Below are 19,781 nucleotides of genomic sequence, written 5' to 3' on the forward strand. Positions count from 1 at the left end.
ACAATGGAATTGTCCCAGAGACAGAAAAAAAAAAGATTGAATGCAGACAATTCAACTAAGCAAAAAGCTTATCAACTGAACCCACTGAAAAGTTACCCCAAAATCTCTGTATAAACAAAACTTAATTTCTTAATCATTTTCATCATAGGTGACAATCAAGAGTCCTACGTGTGAAGTCACAGAGCTGCTGCCTTCATTTCTGAGAGCTAAAGAATTCAGGAAAAGAGGTTTGGCTCTGAACATTACATGCCCCCAAATGTCTCTCTGCTGTTTACTATCAGTTTTTTTTTTCACCTACTTTACTATAAATACCACAAGAAAGGAAAAGAGAAAACCGTGGAAAAGCCATATACTTCATAAAAGTGGCACTCAAGGAAAAACTCCTTCCTTGTCTTTAAATGGTCAACTAATACAAGGTTAAGAAATTGAAAACTCAAGTGTTCCTGAAGTGAGTTGGATAAGCATAGTGGTACTATAGAAGTGGAATGGCGAGTGCTCACTTTAAGTATGTTCTCCAGTTTCAGATCCTAGTGATTTACCAAACCCAATGGCAGGATCACCTAATCCAGATTTTCTCTTAATTTCCCTTTTGTTATTCCCTATTCTGGAACTCTGAGGACAGTCATAGAAAAAAAAAATATATATATTTTTTTTTTCTCTGCCTCTGTTTATCCATCAAAAACCTTTTGGGATTCCACTTTATCCCTCCAAAATCCAAGAAGAATACACTCAACCCAGGTAAGGAGCTGGATGTTATTGACCACTAGTTTGCTATAAGCTGGGAGTGTGGATTGCTTACTGGTGAAGCGACTAACAAGATCAGGACCTCAAAAAGCAGTATTTCAAATCTTCAAATCAAACACAACACAGTAGATATTTGTATACAAATCCCTTCTGATTTTAAGTCTTGTATTCAGAACTTGACAGTAATCAAGAAACACATTTAATATTTACAGAAAACCTTTAAAAAGGCAGAAAAAAGATATGTAATAGTCTGTAATTCCAGCAAGCCTTACTGCCTCAAATATATCTTGGATAGTGTTTTTTATTGCACAATTTGCCCTAAAGGTAGCATGGAAAATGAAGCCAGAAGTAAGATTTTATTTTTCAGACTTCAGTCTTCTGAAATGAAGACAACCCATATGAAGATGACAGAGTGAGGTGGAGATCACTTTGGGATATAGAAATCATAGTGCATGAAGAGATTTTGATGTTTCTTGAGTCACTGAATCACAGAGCATCTTGTGTTGGAAGGGACACATAGGGATTATCGAGTCCAACTTGTACTCCACACAGGGCAACTTAAGAGTTAACCAACAGATCTAGGATCCAAATCCTAGATCCGAATGCTTCTTAAACAACTGTAGGCTTGTGGCCATGATCAGTCGCCTGGGAAGCTTGTTCCAGTGCTTTACCACCCTCTCTCAGTGAAGAGCTTTTTCCTGTCCAATCTGAACTTCCCTGAAGCACCTTTAAGCCATTCCCTTGTGTCCTGTCACCAGTTAGGTGAGGGAGGAGATCAGCACTTCCCACTCTGCTCCTCCTCACGATAAACTTGTAAAGAGCAATGAGGACACCCCGCATCCTCCTCTTCTCTAAGCTGAGCAAACCAAGTATCCTCAGCTGCTACCCTTATATTAGGCACCTTAGTCCCTTCACCATCGTTCTTGCCCTACTTTGGACACATCCTAATAATTTTATATCCTGCTTACATAAGGAGTCCAAACCTGCACACAGTGTTCGAGGTGAGGCCACACCGATGTTGCATACAGTAGGACATTTCTTTTGACCAGTTAGCTATTCTGTGCCTAATGCACCCGTTTGGCCAGCAGGGCACACTGTTGACTCATACAGAGCTTTCCATCAGCCAAAATCCCCAGATCCCTTTCCACATGGCTGCACTCCAGCCTCTTGCCCCCCAGTCTATAGGTTCATCCAGCATTGCCCCATGCCAGACACAGAATCCAACATCTGTTCTTGTTGAACATGAGTCAGCTATATAAATTTTTGTTCAAAAACATTTGGGTATATTTAACTCATTTGAAAAGTGATTTTTTTCATCTCATTTAAATGCAGATAGACTTATTTTAAAAAGACGTTAATTTGAAAATTCAGAAGAAATGAAATTTTCTTTTAGCACGATAGTACTACTGAGAAATACTCTGAAACTTTGGTCAGAAAGAGAGGCTAGTCCCTTCCTCTTTCCTTTTTTTTTTTTTTTGTATTAGATTTTGTTGTGCTTTGAAAAGTTATATCTCCCCATCCAAATGCTGATCAAAAGAGGATATTCTGCTCCTGCAGCCATTGGTGTGCATTGAATTCAGGACTAGTTTTCATTCTACTCATATTGGAACAGGGATTATTAACTAGGCTCAACTGTTTTGAAATGAAGAACTTGAAAAGAGGAGGGCTTCTCTATATCTGTGAGCTTTATAATCTCCGGATCACTTCTGTTGGCCACTGCATGACAGTTTATCCTCTTCCACACTAAACCCAACCAAACAAAAAAGTAGATTTTATTGTGTCTAAAGCATCCAAAGTTTCCAGAGCAAAGAACCACTCTGTTCCAAGAAGGAAACAGACTGGTATCTAAAGGCAGCAGTAATACAGCTGCATTCAATAACTGCAAGCAAAAAAACAATAGCATTTAATTGGAGATTAAAGTCCAAGTGCCTGAAGACAGACAAAATATACCAGATGTGAAGGAAAAAAGTTAGTGATGAAGTAAAAAGAAAGCATCTGAGATTGCATATGCTGAATTATATGAAGTATTTTTGGTGGATTATTGTTTTCACAAAATGATATGGTAATATGAATGGGATAACAATTGACAATCTCAGGGAAAAAAAAAAGATTCTCCTAAATTTGATTTCTTTATTAAATGCTCCCTGAAAGGCCACCTGCACAGAACTTATTAATTCCTACCAAAACCTATGAAATAGACTGAGAGAATATTAAGAAAACTAGTCTTTAAAAGAATAAATCTTGTTTTTCAAGATTTTTTTTATATAAAAATTCTTTTTATTGGAAGAAGCGGACATTTACATTATTAGTTATGTGGATTTATCACATTTATCACAATTCAACCTACTTATATGCTAAATAGGTCAAGCAGTCAAAAAGAAATCCTTCATGTCTAACGTGATTTAGTGATAATTCTGTCATCACTTATTTTTTTCCAGTTCCTAAATGCAAAAATTTATCCCTTTTTCCTAATGCAGAGATGTCCTAATTTCTGGTTACATATAAGCATAAAAGCACATGAAATGGGTAACCATAAAAAAAAAAGTAAATCAGTAACTAGTGTAGAGAACCCCTTTATTACACGCATAAGGTTCTAATAGTGGACTTTTTATATACATTAAATGGAAAGCACATATATACACCGATATCACAAAATATAATACAGTAAAAATTAACAAACTTTACCTATTTTTATTTCCATGGGGGAAAAAAAAAGCAGCAGGAATCAAGCTCACTATTTGCTTTTACCCAGAACCATCTCTATACCTTATTAATGTGCAGGAAATGAGAAAAAGAGTATAAGAAAAAGCAAGCTGTAGATGAAATAGAAAGCACCAAGCTTATAGCCCTCTTTTGCTTCAAATAGTTTCAGACTTGATTAGTTTTATATTACAGATAAGAACTTAAGAAAAAAGTATTATTCCATTTTATTAGTATCAGATTCCAACAGGGAATAAAGCCTTCATGACTTAATATCACAGTCTATCAGCTGACAGAATCTATCACACTGATCATCCATATCACTGAAAGGTCCTGATGCCATTTGCTGTTCTCAGAACTGCTTGCCCTATTCAGCTTTGATGCTTTTGTGGTCTCTGCTTCACTTCTCACTTCTGCTTTGCCATCACAATTACAATTAATCAGCTAATCTTTGAGATGTCAAAATACATTCAGTCCTTCAGGCTATTTCCTTTCCTCAAGAAAAGCATTCTGTGCAGTAATCAGACAAATGTATTTGCCAATGCAAATGCAGCATACACAAATTCTCTTTTCATTTGCAACACTGCCGTTTTCAAAAACACTTATCAGTACTGTTGTATTACTCATGCTCTTCAATAACAACTGCCCTTTTGTTCTAAACTACTCTTATTTTTAGTATAAATAGCTAAAATAAAAAAACACAGCTATATAAAACTTGCAATAAGCTAATAAAATATTTATCTTGGATTTAAAATATCAAAGTTAAAATTTCTACAAACACATTTAATTTAAAAATCAGCTAAAACTAAGTTCAATCAAAAAAATTAAAAAAACACAAAAAACAAACAAACACAAAACACCACACCTAAAACTACAACTACATTTGTTCTGGGTTGGCCTTGGCTGTCTGCCAGATGCCCATCCAGACACTCTCTCACTCCCCTTCTTCAACAGGACAGGGAGAGAAAATAAGATAGAAAAGCCTGCAGGCTGAGATGAAGACAGGGAGGTCACTTACCAATTACTGTCACAGGCAAAATGGACTTGACTCGGGGAAAATTAATTTGATTCATTGCCAATTTAAAAGAGAGTAGGATAGAAACACAGACCAAACAAACCTTAAAACACCCTTCCTCTTAAGCCTCCTTCTTCCCAGGCTCAACTTCACCACTTTGTTTCAAGTCTTCTACCTCCTGATGCACCAAGCGGTGCAAGGTGATGGGGAACAGGGGCTGTGGTCAGTACATAACACCTGGTTACTGCTGTTTCTTTTCCCTTGCTCCAGTGTGGGGTCCATCCCACAGAATACAGTCCTACACAAACTACTCCAGTGTGGGTCCTTTCTATGGGTTTCAGTCCCCCAGGAACACACTGCTCCAGCATACCTGTGGACTAAGGGCCAAAGTTCCTGCCAGGATAAACCTGTTCCTGTGTGGGCTCCTCTCTGTGGGTCACAGTTTACTTAACCTAACTTCAGTGTGGATGTCAGCTCCACCTTAGTCTTCTCAGGCTGTAGGGAAATACCTGCTCCACTGTGGTCTCTTCCAAAACTTCCAGTGGCAGCAGGGGAATATTGGCTCAGGCACATACAGCACCTTCTCCCCATCCTTCCTCACTGACTGTAGTGTCTGCAGGGTTGTTTCTCTTACATTTTTCCTCACTCCTTTCTTTCTTTCTCTCTCTCTCTCTTTCTCACAACTGCTGTGCAGTGTTTTTACCCTTCCTCAAGCCTTCTTTCCCTGAGGGTCTGCCATCCTGGCTGCTGGGCCTGGCCATGCCCTGTGGTGGGGCCGCTGGAGATGACTTGAAATGGCTGTGACTGGCACAGGGCAGCCCCAGCCTCTCCTCACAGAAGAGCCCTGCAGCGCCCTGCCAGCATCTGGGCATGGATGCCTCATAACTGTTTAGTTCTTGATGTGTTTTTTTCCTCCTTAATTGGTATCTTGGAAATCATTCATATCTTCAAGCTCTTCAACACATTCAGCACTTGGCAAAAGAAAGTGCTATTACTTCTCAAATCTAAAGCTTTGAAGGATTGTTTCTTAACAAAACGTTAAGATACTTTTTACATAAACTGTGAGAAAGAAACAATCAACTCTGAACGCAACTTTACCTTACACAGGCTAACTAGCAGGGAACACATGACAGCTAGCTGCCTGATAAAGCAGGTCAGGTTTAGCAACTTTCTTTCCCCATCACCTATTTTTTTTATTTATATATATATATATATATATATATGTATATTTAGCTACACTGCACTGACTGAAGGTCTAATCTTTCACTTTATGCCTCTGCATATTTCATTTATGCAGGACACTACAAATTTAGGTTCTGAATTTGAATTATTTGAATATCTTGAAATTTTTCCAGAGTTGTAAAGTTACAAAAGTTTATGAAGTTTTTATTTTGTTTTGTTTTTTTAAATGAGTGAATGCCACTCCCAATATCCTACTTCCTAGCTGTATTAAACAGAAATGTTTAAAAACACTAAGTTGGAAACAGAGTAAGATCAGATACACAGTTTGTTTCCAGCACTGGGTAGGGAATTAATTTTTATCAAATCCATGATTTAAAAAAAGGCAGAGGTAGTTGGAGGCATGCAGAAAACTAAAATTTTAGAAATGTCTGTCTCTGTGAAGGTTGGCAGGCTAATGTTGACACGTACTGCCTTGTACTTCCATAAAAGCATACATTTTTATTTTTAGAACCTTAAAGTACTTTAGCAATGAGTAAACACTACAGGAAGTATAATAATATATTTTTGAATAAATAACCTTGCTTTCTGCAAGATCATCATCTTGATCAACAAGAACAAAAATGGAAACACCTGCTACTTAAAAAATAAATCTATATTTCAAGAGTTACAAAAGAAAAAGTATTCAATAGGGCAGAAATGGGAGAATTATGACAATAGTTTGATTCATTTTCACATAATATTTATTTTAAAGATAATAAATTTCTTTCTCTTGATCCTCCTGCTCCCTGAATCCCCTTAACTCCAAGAATATGAGAAGGAAGGAACAGAGATATAGAGAGGTTTATAGACTGGGTAAATTAGCCTGCTTTCAAATGTTGACCAGATTTGTTTATCAGCTACTACGTAATTTTAGCAACAGAGAAAGCATGGATAATCTGGCCTTAACATTAAGATGTATCTCTAGTGAGCAAGGCTCACAACAGGCTGACAGCCTCCAAGGCAAGAGACACAGGCCCAGTAAAAGAAGTTTGGCTTATATCTGCATGCCTGAAGCACAAAGTAAAAATATGATAGAAAATTTATTTCAACTCTAAAATGTCAGTCTTGGTTAAATGTACTCATTTGAATTTAGACCCTAACCATAGACAAGGATCATACTGTAACAAATCTTGCACAAAACTGCTGATGTACTAGTGTAAGAGTGATGAACATTTATAGAAGCTGGAGATGCAATAGAATAGTATAATAGCTTTCCTTAAAAAAAAAAACAAAACTCTTAAAAGGCTATTTTATTATTATTATTAAGGTTTATACAAGTAGAAGAAATTTTTGCTAAATTTCCACTGGGTTATGCCAAGGATCTTAATTTTGTTTCTCGTTATGTATGTATAAAACATTAAAGATAAATAATCTTATACATGTTTATTTTTGCGCACAATCTGTTAAAGTTAATAATTATGTAGGTCAGAAGACATTTCTGCAACTCCCTGGCTGCTGCCACAGGTTGCAAAAGTTAAGAGTAATCATATGCTTATGTGCCAGTGAAGGACAATGCCTTCAGACTTGGTGATTGCATTACATGTCTATACTGCTCCAATTCTAGTTGCATTCTCTGAAGTTTCGGAAGATAACTGTTACTACTATATTTGTTGCAAACACAAAGTCAGAGATAGATGATCTGAAAGCTCACAACTTGATTCTGAAGTTGTTATATAATTTTCCAGACTATGTAAAACAAAGACAGAGTAGCTGTACATATACAGACTTCAAAGTCCAAATGGACCAATCACCCAAATAATCCATTGTCTTAAAAACAAAACAAAACAAAAAAACATGCAAAACTGTATTATCTCAAATGCTACCCAGCAAAAGATGCAATTTATTACTCTCTAGTATTTTTCATTTAAACACTAACATACCAAAAACAACTTACCAAACAATAAATCACAGCTAAAGTAGATTTACTGTCATTAGTGGTTTATCTGATATTTAAGTATCAGTTATTCCTAAATAATAGAAAGTCAATATACAGAGAAAAAATTGTACACTTCCCCAGATTTTTTATTTATTTTTTTAATGAAAAGTGAAAACTTAATGCATCTTTATTTAAACCATGAAAAAAGTTAAGATAGACATTTAAAAAGGTGTAAGATAAACTCTTTAGCAGAACTAGTACAATAGCTAGGGCTATTTATTTTTTGTAGTAAGTTCATTTTCTTCTGTTCCCAGGTTCAGTGAAACATATATGTAAAAAAATATTTAGTAATGGACTCTGGATCTATTTTTTCTGAAGCATTAAAATGACACATTAAATATTTACATTTAATTTTCATGGAAACATTAAGGGAAATTGGGTCTTCCAGTTTTTATCCAGCTTCCCTCATCTTATAGGTAGATAAATAATAGTTCATTGCCCATGATGTAGGGAGAAGGCTAGAAGGCTGTATGAAGTGTCAACAAAACAATTATCTGGATTTCTTTAAAGGCATCTCATTACTGAAAAAAAAAAAGGTAATCACCACCACCAAAAAAAAAAAAAAACACAACCTTTTCAGAAACGTTGGGTTCTGAAGTATGCTTTGGAATGACAGAATATTCAAAACATAGTATGGAACAATATGGAAGCAAAATAATCTCATGCATAATACTATAAATGCTTTCTGGCTAACTTTTTCAATATTTAAAAATATTTGTAGAGAAACTAGAGGCAGAGTCTACAGACTCCTGTAGGCAGACTCCATTAATTAAAGATGAATTCCTGGGAAGTGAGATAGTTAGCAATTTGTCAGCTAAAGCAATTTTTCCTCATCAGAATAACCATAACAGATGCAAGTAATGACTTACAAAATACACAAATTTAAATACACAAAGTATGAAGGATGAAGCATGATGAATGGAAAGAAAGGAGAAAATTATCAGGACTGTCACTGAAGTTCTACTTCTAACTAACACCTGACAATCACCTCATTCTTCTATCCTTCATTGTGACTGATTCGACTCACTTGAGAATGAAAACGAAGATGGTGAAAATTTAACCGCTCAGAAAAGAGGCAAAAGTCTACAGTCACAGAAGATTTAGATCAGGCATTCAGTCTCCTAAAAAGAGAACCTCCAATGTTTTGAAACAGCGATCCAACATGAAATGACAGCATCTGCTTCTGTTGATGATCCTGCTCCTGTTTTTTATCCTCCAAAACTGTGCGTACTATCCCTGTGTATTTAAATTATGAGCATGCATCCTCCTGCTAAAGGTTAATTCTTCAGGAAAAATTACTTTACGGTTAAACACAGGCACTTGATTAGTTAGACTAGTAAAGGTTAGGAAGCAGGGTAAAAATTGGCAAAATAACTCTGAAATCATAACAAAACAGGAGCAGTTTGAGAAATTTATACATTACAGTAGCGGACAAGTAAATAGTAAAACAAAACAAAACAAAAACCACATCACCACCACAAAAAGCCTTTTGAAATAAAAATAAATTTAATACAGGGCAAAAAGCAGCAAAAAGAACCTGATTGTAAGAGGTGGTCTAAGTGCAATAGTTGATGAAAGAAAGCTTATTAGTTTTCATAGGAAATATTATATGCAAAGAGCAATAGGCAATATCCAGCACAAGTCAGTGCCCTTCCTCAGTTACATAAGGCATTGTCTATGAGAGGCATGATATTTTCAGTGTACTGTGATAAGCCGGTATAAAACAAAGCCCACTGCTGGGCTCCTGAGTCTGGATGAACAACAGCAGCACCTACGCTTGTAACTCTTGGACTTGTGTTCTCTCTCCTCTGCATCTCCTACAATGCTACAATAAGGAAACACTGACTAGATACAACAACAAAAAAAACAATAACGAGCATTTCACAGTCCCAACATTTTGGGTCTTTATATATATTCTTCTTTCTAACCTTTGCAATGTTTGAAAGAGCAAAGAAGCAAAACTATTATCCATAAAAAAGCTAAAACTGAAATTAACCAATGCTTTAATTAGAGTTCCTTTGGAAATCTGTCACAAATAACGTAATAGTTTCAAATTCTTCCTCTTATTGAGACCATTTATCTTCCATTTCAATTCCTAAAACAAGTCTCGGAACTATACACTACACTTCAGAATAGTATCTATCCTATTTCTACATAAAGAGCGTAGAACTATTAGAAGATGAGTAAATTTCACATAAAAAGATGAATTTCAAAGCAATGGGATCTGTCTGTAGCATGAAAAAAAAAGATTTTTACTAGGTAAAAAATAACCTTGCCAGTTCTTCAAGACTTTTGCACACAAATCTAATTTAACCTCTTCCCACAAAGAAAAATAATATTTGTATTATTAGCGGGTGGTATTTTGGATTAAAATAGGAGAGCATGATGAAGCAGAGTCTCTTGCTAAACTTAAATTACTATGTAACATTGCTCTAAATTAATACTTTGTTTATATCAATATTTTCCCATTGCTAAAGTAATAAATAAAATCTTCACTTTATAAACCATTTTCCATCCATATTTCTTAATGACACCTGAAATTACTTTTTTTCTTTTCTTTTTGTTACTTCTTTATTGGATGTAAGCACAGTTTTACGTAATGCAGTGAGATTTTATGAATTATGATGCAAACTAGGAACTAGCACTTTTCTGTTCTACGTTCATTCCCTTCTTAGATCATTGTAGTTCAGAGCAGGGTTTTCCACGGTCACTTTAGGTTTACTAGTGATTATACATACTCTCTTTCTACTGTTAAAACTCTGATCTACTGCATTGTGTGCCCTAGCCAAAAACTACTGTGGAAAAAAAGAACTGGAAGTAATTTGAAATGATAATTTGGTCTATGTAAATACTTTAATTTATTAAAAAGCCTTTATTGAAAACTTTTTCACCTTGTAAATATAAATTTTGGGCAGGTGGTGTTTCAAAGTAATTCTGACATTGTTCTTACTTACAGATATGGGTTTGTTATTTATTGGTTATCCCATTATTTTGTCCTTGTGCATCAATATGCATGCATATTGATATTCTAATGATGAAGACTGTTATTCAGGACTTCAAAGTAGATGACTGCAGTGATCCTCTTGATTATTAATTACAAACAGATATATCTACTTGCTACGCAAAGAGATTTTTCTAGCCTTACCGAAGGAAGGTAACTACAAAAAATATTTTATCTATTTAAGAACGGATAAAAAGTCAGTATTTTGGGGAAGTGATATTTCACAGACACAAATAGCATTTGCCTAAAATTAATATGACAAGAAGTATTGGCTAAAACATAAAAATCTCCATCTAGACAATACTATTTACAAAGCTAAAAATTCAAAATTTGTTAATTTCTATGAATGATCAAAGGTTTAGCCTAGTGATACCTTTTCCTTTCATGAACAAATGAGGAAAAGTGAGATTAGCCATTTACAGGAACCTACAATTTTTTAATTTTATTTTTTAAAGAAAGTATGTATCACTTGTATATATTTGCAGTGATATTATTAAGGTGTTATTAAGGTATTTTCAATTTATCATTTCCAACCAGACTTTCAACTTTTCAAATACTGTTATTAAAGAATGCCAAATCTGAATTTAGGAAGATCATGTTCTTGCAAATGCAACTCTTGTCTTACAATTCTGAAAGGGTAGGCATAATCCACTAATGTTCACAAGCTGGAAATCAGGTATGATGTTATTCAAAGTTTATACAGAAGTGGCTCACTAGGGTCTATTTCAAGGCATAGCTGTGAAACTAAATGGGAGAACCCCCAAAGTTTGATGAGCATATTGCTTAAGATATTTCAAATGTATCAGCGTTTTAATTGCTCTGAATTGCTTCTCAAATGTCACATTTTAGAACACAACCAACATAATTAGATGCAGTAATAATGTTTCAGCTGCTTCACTAACACTTTCATAACGACAGTTAAAGAAAAACACCGGCGTACCTATGAAAAATACAAAAGTACAAAGAACAATATTTTCAAATATTAAGCATACCTGTGTTCGCAGAATTTCACCTTTTGACAGTTGCATATCACCAGTCAACTCTTTCACAGTAATACCTAGTGGTTCAAGACGCTTGCTGAAGTAATTTGTCATTTCAGCTGCCAAAGCCTTCATAGGAGCAACATATACAATCTGTAACCAAAGGGACACTCACTTGATAAACGAGCAAACCCCACAATGTCGTTTGTTTCGTGGCAACTATTACAAATCACAACTTATTGTGAAATATGATGCCAGGCACTTACAGTGAAAAATGTTAATAGTGATATATGAAAAGTAGTTATCTTTGTTGGATGAGCATGCAGCAGCTGAAAGAACAATGGATTTTGTTTACATAGCCTCATCACTTTGAAAATCGATTCTGCATCAAAGCTAAATACATTTTCATAGCTTTTTCCCTTGCATAATAAGATTTTTAGAACAGAAAAAAGAAAAACTTTAAGAGTAATGAAGTAAATCAAAATTAGCCTTATCTTCAACTTGGAAAAATATAATATTCTTGAAAATTCCCAATTTCATGTTGCATATAATGGGTTTTACTTCACCAGCTAAAAAGCAGTTATTTGGTTCGTTAAATTCTTACCTTAAACTCATCTTTTTTGATAACACCATGCTGAACATGCTGGCGAATTTCATGAAGGACTGTCAGCATAGCAATGTTGGTCTTCCCAGCTCCAGTGGGCGCACAAATTAGCATGTTCTCATTTGTGTTGTAGGCAGTCTCAAAAACTATAGATTGGATTCGGTTTAGTCTTTTCATGCCTTTAAAAGCAAGTTGTCCAATCTGTTAAAAACAAACAATACATGTATTTTGCATTTTTCATACGTATGTGTAGAAATTATAAGAAACAGAACACATGGTAACAAAAGTCAAGATTTTTTATTCCAAGCCTTTTATTCTGAGGCTACCACTTCCAGCCCTCAAATTTTGTATCTATAAGAAAAACAAAATGTAGCAGCATAATCTCTCTTAAATTGAACTAAAATCTTCAGTCACATGCTATTTCATCATTTCACTTATTCTTAGTAAAAAGTCTGGGACCAAATCTAACATATAGTAAAATAATTAACTATTAATTATTAAACATCAGTAAAGCAGCAACAGTCAGTGTAGTAGAATATATATCTTTAAATCTAAGGTGATAAACTATGACCACTCTAACAGAAGAAGAGTCAGCGATACACAGGAACCTGCTGAAGAAACAGATGGTCTTTAAAACGGCTTATGATTAATTTTGCGCAATAAATTTTATTATATAAATACAGACAAAAAACAGTAATGACTTTCTCTGATTCTGAAGAAATATCCATCTTACTATTTTAACTGTTTAAATCAATAGTACAAAAAATAAAAATAAAATCACATCCTCCATAGAGAACTTAAAACTTGTACATACAAAATAAGCCTTAAGAATGTTTTGAAAAATTTAAAGTTTAGTTAATATAGGTGATTATAGTCATTACAGTCTAGTACATGTTTAAATCTTATAAATTGTAAACTCAATTTAAAAATTATTTGCTTTGTTCCTCTTGGTCTCTCTGAAAAGAGATTTTTGCTAAGAAAGAACTGCTGTAGACAGGTACAATTCCTGTATTTCAAGATCCTAAAAACCTTTGCAACAGAATCAAAGATCCTTAAGAGATAAATATTAATTTGCTAATAACTTTGCATTTTTATTTACTTTTCACAGACACTTAGAAGAGAGTGCAGAACACAGAATTATTTCCATTCTTCTACAGATTTCATTACCTGCACAGCTTTTACTAATAATCATTAAACATATAATACTGATATTTTTGAAAATTACCATTTTTATTTTAATTGTAGGAAACCACAAGAGTACAAATTTACTGTAAGGAACAGTCCTGAAAGCACCTTCTGAAGATCTCTTTCTGTTATTACAGGCTTTTTAGCTAATGTACAGACGTTTTCTATGGTAAGTAATATTCTTTCAAATACTATTTTACAGAAGAAAATAAATCATCTGAGCAAGACCCAGTTTCTTACTACCTGAAGTAATGCAAACTTAGCAATGGCTATTTAAATTAACCATTTTATTTAATTGTAAAAAAAAAAAAAAAATTAGGTCTACCATTTTGCTTCAACTTCTTAGCAGCCTTGTGAGAAGCTGAGATGCAAATTCCAAATTTACTTTAACACACCATTTTCAGAGTACATGACAAAGCTGTACTTATAGATGTGGAGGAATGACAAATTTGCTGATTGGCCAATTACAGTTTTATTCTAGAGAACTTTAAGTATTAAAAAACAACATTAATTGATATAAAACTCAATGAAAATACTATGCAACAACACTTTCTATTTAATTAAGGTACTTTTAAATTTAGCAGTACCATTGTCTTAGCAAAACTTTCAGGTTGAAAACTCACACAACACTGAAAAAACAAGTTCCACTCAAATCAAGGTTTGCAGTTGTATTTCTAATATTGAGATATCTATGCATATATAAAATATTTTCAAATATCTATTCTAAACCGTTAAGTGTTTTTTTTGAAGAAAAAATTGTATACAATGCATACAATACTTCTACAACTTTTCATCAAGTTTCTTTAATTCTTTAAGTGGATGAACTTCAGGATTACAATAGTTTTCACAACTAGTATTCTTTTACAGTCTAATTTGCTTGCAAGATTGCAGGGGAAATCTTATTTGCTTTGCATTGTTTTATATACATAATGTTTACTTGGTGTATCATCTTCAAATTTTGTTTAATCATTATGAATGAGACTATTTAAAGTGTTAATGGGTGTCTTGGAGACCTGCTGATTACATCAGTGATATCAGAGTTCAACTGACTGTTTTTACAGCCTCTTTGGTGATTTTAAGTTTGTAATTTGCCTGGCTGCTTCATTTTGAGACTTCTTGTCAGGTCTTTGAAAAAAGAGTTGTATATTTTCTTTTCCATTCCATTCCACTCATTTGGTTTTAGAAGCTATTTATTAACACTTCATAGTGTTTATAATAAATGATATATGAAGGGAAACTCAAACACAAGTTTGGCAATTGCATAATTGAATCAACAAAATACTACATAGCGCAATACATGTATTAAAGAAGCAGCTTTTGAATTAAAGCAGAACCATAAACCTGACTTCATTTAGGCAGCTAAGTATTTTCAGAAAAGAACTACAGCATTTTTTCTATAATCACATAATCAAACATGCATAGCTTTACACATACAAGTCACCTTACAACTGTGTGATTTCTTAATACCCTTAAATAAAGTATTTCTTTTTTCCTAAACTGCTGCCTATATACATTGTTCCAGCTTCTATAAACAGGCAATTTAAGACATATTTTGTCACTACATTTGGAAAAAAATACATATACCATAGACCTGGGACATGTAATTGGTAACAAAATACATCTATCTGTTTGAATAAATAAAAACAATTTCCCATCTATTTTCCTGTTGTAAAATAGTAACACTGTGGATTAAGACAGACTTGGTAAGCAACAGTAAATTTTCTACAGAAAGTCCAGTGGAACATGTGTAACAAGTTAGAAAAAGCATTCAAACTTTATTTATTTATTTATTTTTAAAAGGAACATTAAGAGCGGAATAATTACTAAGAAAAAACAAAACTCATAAAAGCCTGGTTAATAACTAGAAGTATTTTGTTAATAACAACATTTAAACCAGAATCTAGACTTTAATTCAACATACTAATTAATTTTCAAGAAACTCAAAAGAGAAAAGGCAGACTGACAAATCAATGCACAAATAGTCATAACTGCAATATACAGCCAACACAGTCTTCGAAAGGTGACTCTGCATGAACATATGAAGGATTGGAAAAGCTGTAAGAGAAAGGAATTCCAGAGAAAATAGTATCTGAAGATTTCCTTAGATTAACTCTATATTTGGTTGAAAAAATATTACAGATTACCTTTCCCCAAAATCTCAGTTTATTCCAAACAGTAAGTACAGCTAAGTGTATAATCCAAAAATAGAAGTTCAACTCTTAAAAATAAGGAAAATAGACAGTATGAAAAGATATGCAATAGTGTGCACAGAAATCCACAGTTTGACAAGCCAACAAGATTTGCTTTTTTTTTTTTTGCATAAGATGTTTTTTACATAAGCATGAATCGATGTAACAGATCAGAAAGAAGCAACTTGTTCCAAGAGATACTCAAGGCTGCTCTGATATGAATGTCAAATATCTTTCCTTATTTTAATAACCAACACATTGTTTAGAAAATAAGAATACACTTAATGAAGATATTCCAAATTAGTCATTTCATTAAGAAGATCTTTGCATGCTGGTGCTCCATAGGCAATCCAAAAATAAGTAACTATTAAGTGAAAAATTATTTAAGTCATTGAAGTAAAATTCATGAATGAGTCCATATGATTCAGTCAGCAACCAACAACTGCTTGAACAACACAGTAGTAACACCCACTGGCTGTCATAAATAACACAGACCATCAGGACTTATAGGCACAGCTTTAGACATGCAATTCATTAGCCAGACCAACTCCATCTTTGTAGTTCCTTCGACAGAATTTAATGAATATGACATGATATGAATATAGACCCCCAGCACAAGAAGGATGTTGATCTGTTAGAACGGGTCTGGGGGGTGGGGCACAAAGTTGATGAGAGAGCACCTCTCCTATGGAGGAAGGCTGAGAGAGCTGGGGCCGTTCCGCCTAAAGAGAAGGCTCCGGGGTGACCTTATAGCAGCTTTTCAATACTTAAAGGGGGCTTATAAAATAAATGGAGAGCAACTTTTTGCTCAATCAGATATTGACAGGATGAGGGGGAATGGTTTTAAACTAAAAGAGGGGAGATTTAGGTTAGAGGTTAGGAAGAAATTCTTCACTCAGAGGGTGGTGAGGCGCTGAAACACGTTGCCCAAAGAGGTTGTGGATGCTCCATCCCTGAAGACCAGGCTAGATGAGGCCCTGGGCAAAATGATCTAGTTGGTGGCATCCCTGCATATGGCAGGGGGGTTGGAACTATCTTTGAGGTCTCTTCCAACCTGAGCCATTCTGTGGTTCTATGACTATGACAAAAGAAGATGCTCATCTTTTCTTGCTAAGCATATCTCTCATGCACTCTCATAGTGCTCTCTCTCATACAGAACAAAAGGCATTCCAATTCCATTAAAAAATTAGATTATCTGTTAATCCTCACGATCACTTTAATCTTTGTATCACAATTTTTCACTTAGTGGCCCAGTGTGCTTTTAAGCCAACTTCAAGGCACAACGATAGCGTTTTAGTAGCAGCTTTACATTCAATCTTGATGTGCACAGACATAAGGTGTCCTACCTAATCTACCTAGAGCATCACACTAGAAGAAAAACAAAAAAACAAACCACAACCTATTTAATTAGCAATTTATCCAGAAAAGGTGTTTTGGTATTATCTTCCTCAGAATTATCATATTTTAAGGATTTATCTACAGGACATTCCCCTAGTATTCTTCATTCTAAAAGAGATTTTGTCTTCTCCGCATTCATTTTTTCTTCCAATTTTCACATAATACAAATTTTTTTCATAGTATGAAACAAAGAAATGTTAGACATCTAGGCCTAATTTCCATAGCATAAACCAATCTAAAATAAACTTCCTATAATGATGATTTCTGTTGTACTACCCATTTATCATAAAGATTATCTACTGCACTTATAAACCAAGTTTAAAATTCTAGTATTTTCTCTACTATTTGGTTAACTTTTAATATATCTTAATATCGTATATTTCACATGCAACAAGCCCCATACTGCAGTCGGTCATTTTATTGTTCTTCCAATTAAAAAATAACGTGACTAATCCATGCTGTTTTACAGAAAATATATGAACCTCAGAAAATATAGTTTGGATGTCCCTCATCGTGATATGTAAATAATCTCAAGGTCACACTTCTCCTTTGCTGTATTTTAGAACGTTGTTAGTAAAAACATGCATCTATGCATGCATGCTCATACACACATATATACACACATACACATATCCATTTTTATAAACATATTCACACTATCATTCCAAATTATGAACATTCAGTAGTCCCCTTACTTTGTAACTATGCATTTATATACTCATAGCACTTTTGTGGTAGTGTAAATACTACTTTGTTAATCAAAGTACACTTGGGGACTTCCATGACTGCCCTCTCCTGATCATACTTTCCATATTTTACTTTGATAGAGGTGGTAGCTCATGAGATTTAGAAACATTAATATATATACCACAAAGGTTACAGAATCACAGAATCATTTAGGTTGGAAGAGACCTCCAAGATCACCTAGTCCAACCTCTGACCTAACACTAACAAGTCCTCCACTAAACCATATCGCTAAGGACTACATCTAAACGTCTTTTAAAGACCTCCAGGGATGGTGACTCAACCACTTCCCTGGGCAGCCTATTCCAATGCCTCACAGCCCTTTCCATGAAGAAGTTCTTCCTAATATCCAACCTAAACCTCCCCTGGCGCAACTTTAGCCCATTCCCCCTCGTCCTGTCACCAGGCACGTGGAAGAAATTATTGTGATATTTGAGAGCACAATTTCCTACCTGCTCTGAAGAGGGAAATACTCCTTCAAAGTACAGATATAGATTTTAAGCAAAAGCTCCCAACATGTAAAAGAAAAACTGCATAATTGTTCTTCTTAACTTCTTAATTGTCTGATCAGCTCCCTTTAGCACCAACCCATAATAGTGAGATTTACTTGGACTTAGGGGAGACAATTTTTTTTTTTTTTTTTTTTTTTAGGAACAAGTGGCATAAATAAAGATATGAAAGTTATGTAAATGTACCAACTAAAGCTTAGGCTGACTTTGGGCCATCATCAGCTTTACAATTGCTTCAAGTGAGTACAAATTATATCTCACCCAATGTGCAGTAGCTGTGGAGTTATGTGCTATAAAGGAAGCTTGCAGTAAAAAACATCAGACATGCAAAAAAGCAAAAGGCACAAGAGAAAAAAAAACAGAAGCTCTTTTAAAAGTTTTATATGCTAGAAGTACCTGGACTAGAAAATAAGAGCAAATCTTGCATGATATGGCTATCCAAGTCACTGTTAACAGTGATCACAGATTACGGAATGATTTAGGTTGGAAGGGATCTCAAGATGATCCAGTCCAACTCCCTGCTCAAATCAGGGTTATCTAGGAGCAGTTGGCTTAGGACTCTTTCCAGTAGGGTTTTCAATATCTCCAAGGATGCAGACTCCACAGCCTCTCTGGGCAACTTGTTGCAGTGTTTGAGCACCTCACAGTAAAAAAGTATTTTCTTGTGTTCAGATAGAATTTCACATTTTACTTTGTGCCCACTGCCTCTTTTCCTGTCACTGAGCACCACTGAGGAGAGTCTAGCTCCCGTTATGTTAATAATTCTCTCACATCAGGTATTTATATACATTAGTAAGGTTCCCCCTGAACCTCTTCTCCAGCACTCCCAGCCATGCCTCGTGTGAAAGATGCTTCAGTCCCTTAATTAGATTAAGGAACCAGAAGAAATTCGTAGAAGTGACAGACAATGAACCACAAGGGTAAAAAATACTCTGATCTCATATAAAACACAAACCACAAGACTTTCACAAATTTAGTTTTAATTTGAATTTAGTTATCTTTTAGAAAAAAACACTATGTAGTGTTGATTTTTAAAATTGTCATCACAACCAATGTATAATGCGTTAAGTTTTTAAGTCAAAGTAGCAATGAAAAATTGGGGAAACTTTCATACTTTTAAGTAATACTAGTGTCATTAAATTAAATGAAACACTGAGTAGTCTTCCTGAATTCTGAGTACACAAAAATAAGTATATAGAGAAAAAAAATATATAAATATAAATATGTTCGTTATATACAAAAGGATAACCTCTGCTTAGTTGACTCTGGGATAATACTTGAGAAATCCTGTCTGATATTAGGAAGGAAGGAAATCATAGCACACAAACTATGAAAATTATTACATTTTTAATTTGTAATGCTGTTTTTAAATTTTGATTAAGTATTTCTCCTCCACACTTTCAGAGTTCATGTTTGCCAAGATTCTGAAACTGTTATTTCTCTGACAAATTTGTTCACTTCCCAGAAACATGAAAATTCTGGACAGCTCATACCAGTGCTCTTCAACAATCAAACTTTCATTAAAGAAGAATCAATCTCCTTCCAGAACAGTTCC

General features: G+C 34.4%; 1 protein-coding gene across 7 annotated transcripts in view; it reads right to left on the reverse strand.

The window, feature by feature from the left end:
• Positions 1-19,781, reverse strand: part of ASCC3 (activating signal cointegrator 1 complex subunit 3) — a 283,273-nt gene that overhangs the window by 194,889 nt on the left and 68,603 nt on the right. For all 7 annotated transcript variants that reach the window (XM_050709555.1, XM_035561717.1, XM_035561719.2 and 4 more), the window contains exons 9-10: positions 12,202-12,402; positions 11,610-11,750 (exon numbers count right to left, since the gene is read on the reverse strand). In XM_050709555.1, the coding sequence (XP_050565512.1) occupies positions 11,610-11,750; positions 12,202-12,402 (342 nt within the window). The remainder of the gene's footprint in view (positions 1-11,609; positions 11,751-12,201; positions 12,403-19,781) is intronic.

This window comes from Cygnus atratus, chromosome 3, assembly GCF_013377495.2.
Source record: "Cygnus atratus isolate AKBS03 ecotype Queensland, Australia chromosome 3, CAtr_DNAZoo_HiC_assembly, whole genome shotgun sequence".
In the NCBI taxonomy this organism is placed as follows: Eukaryota; Metazoa; Chordata; class Aves; order Anseriformes; family Anatidae; genus Cygnus; species Cygnus atratus.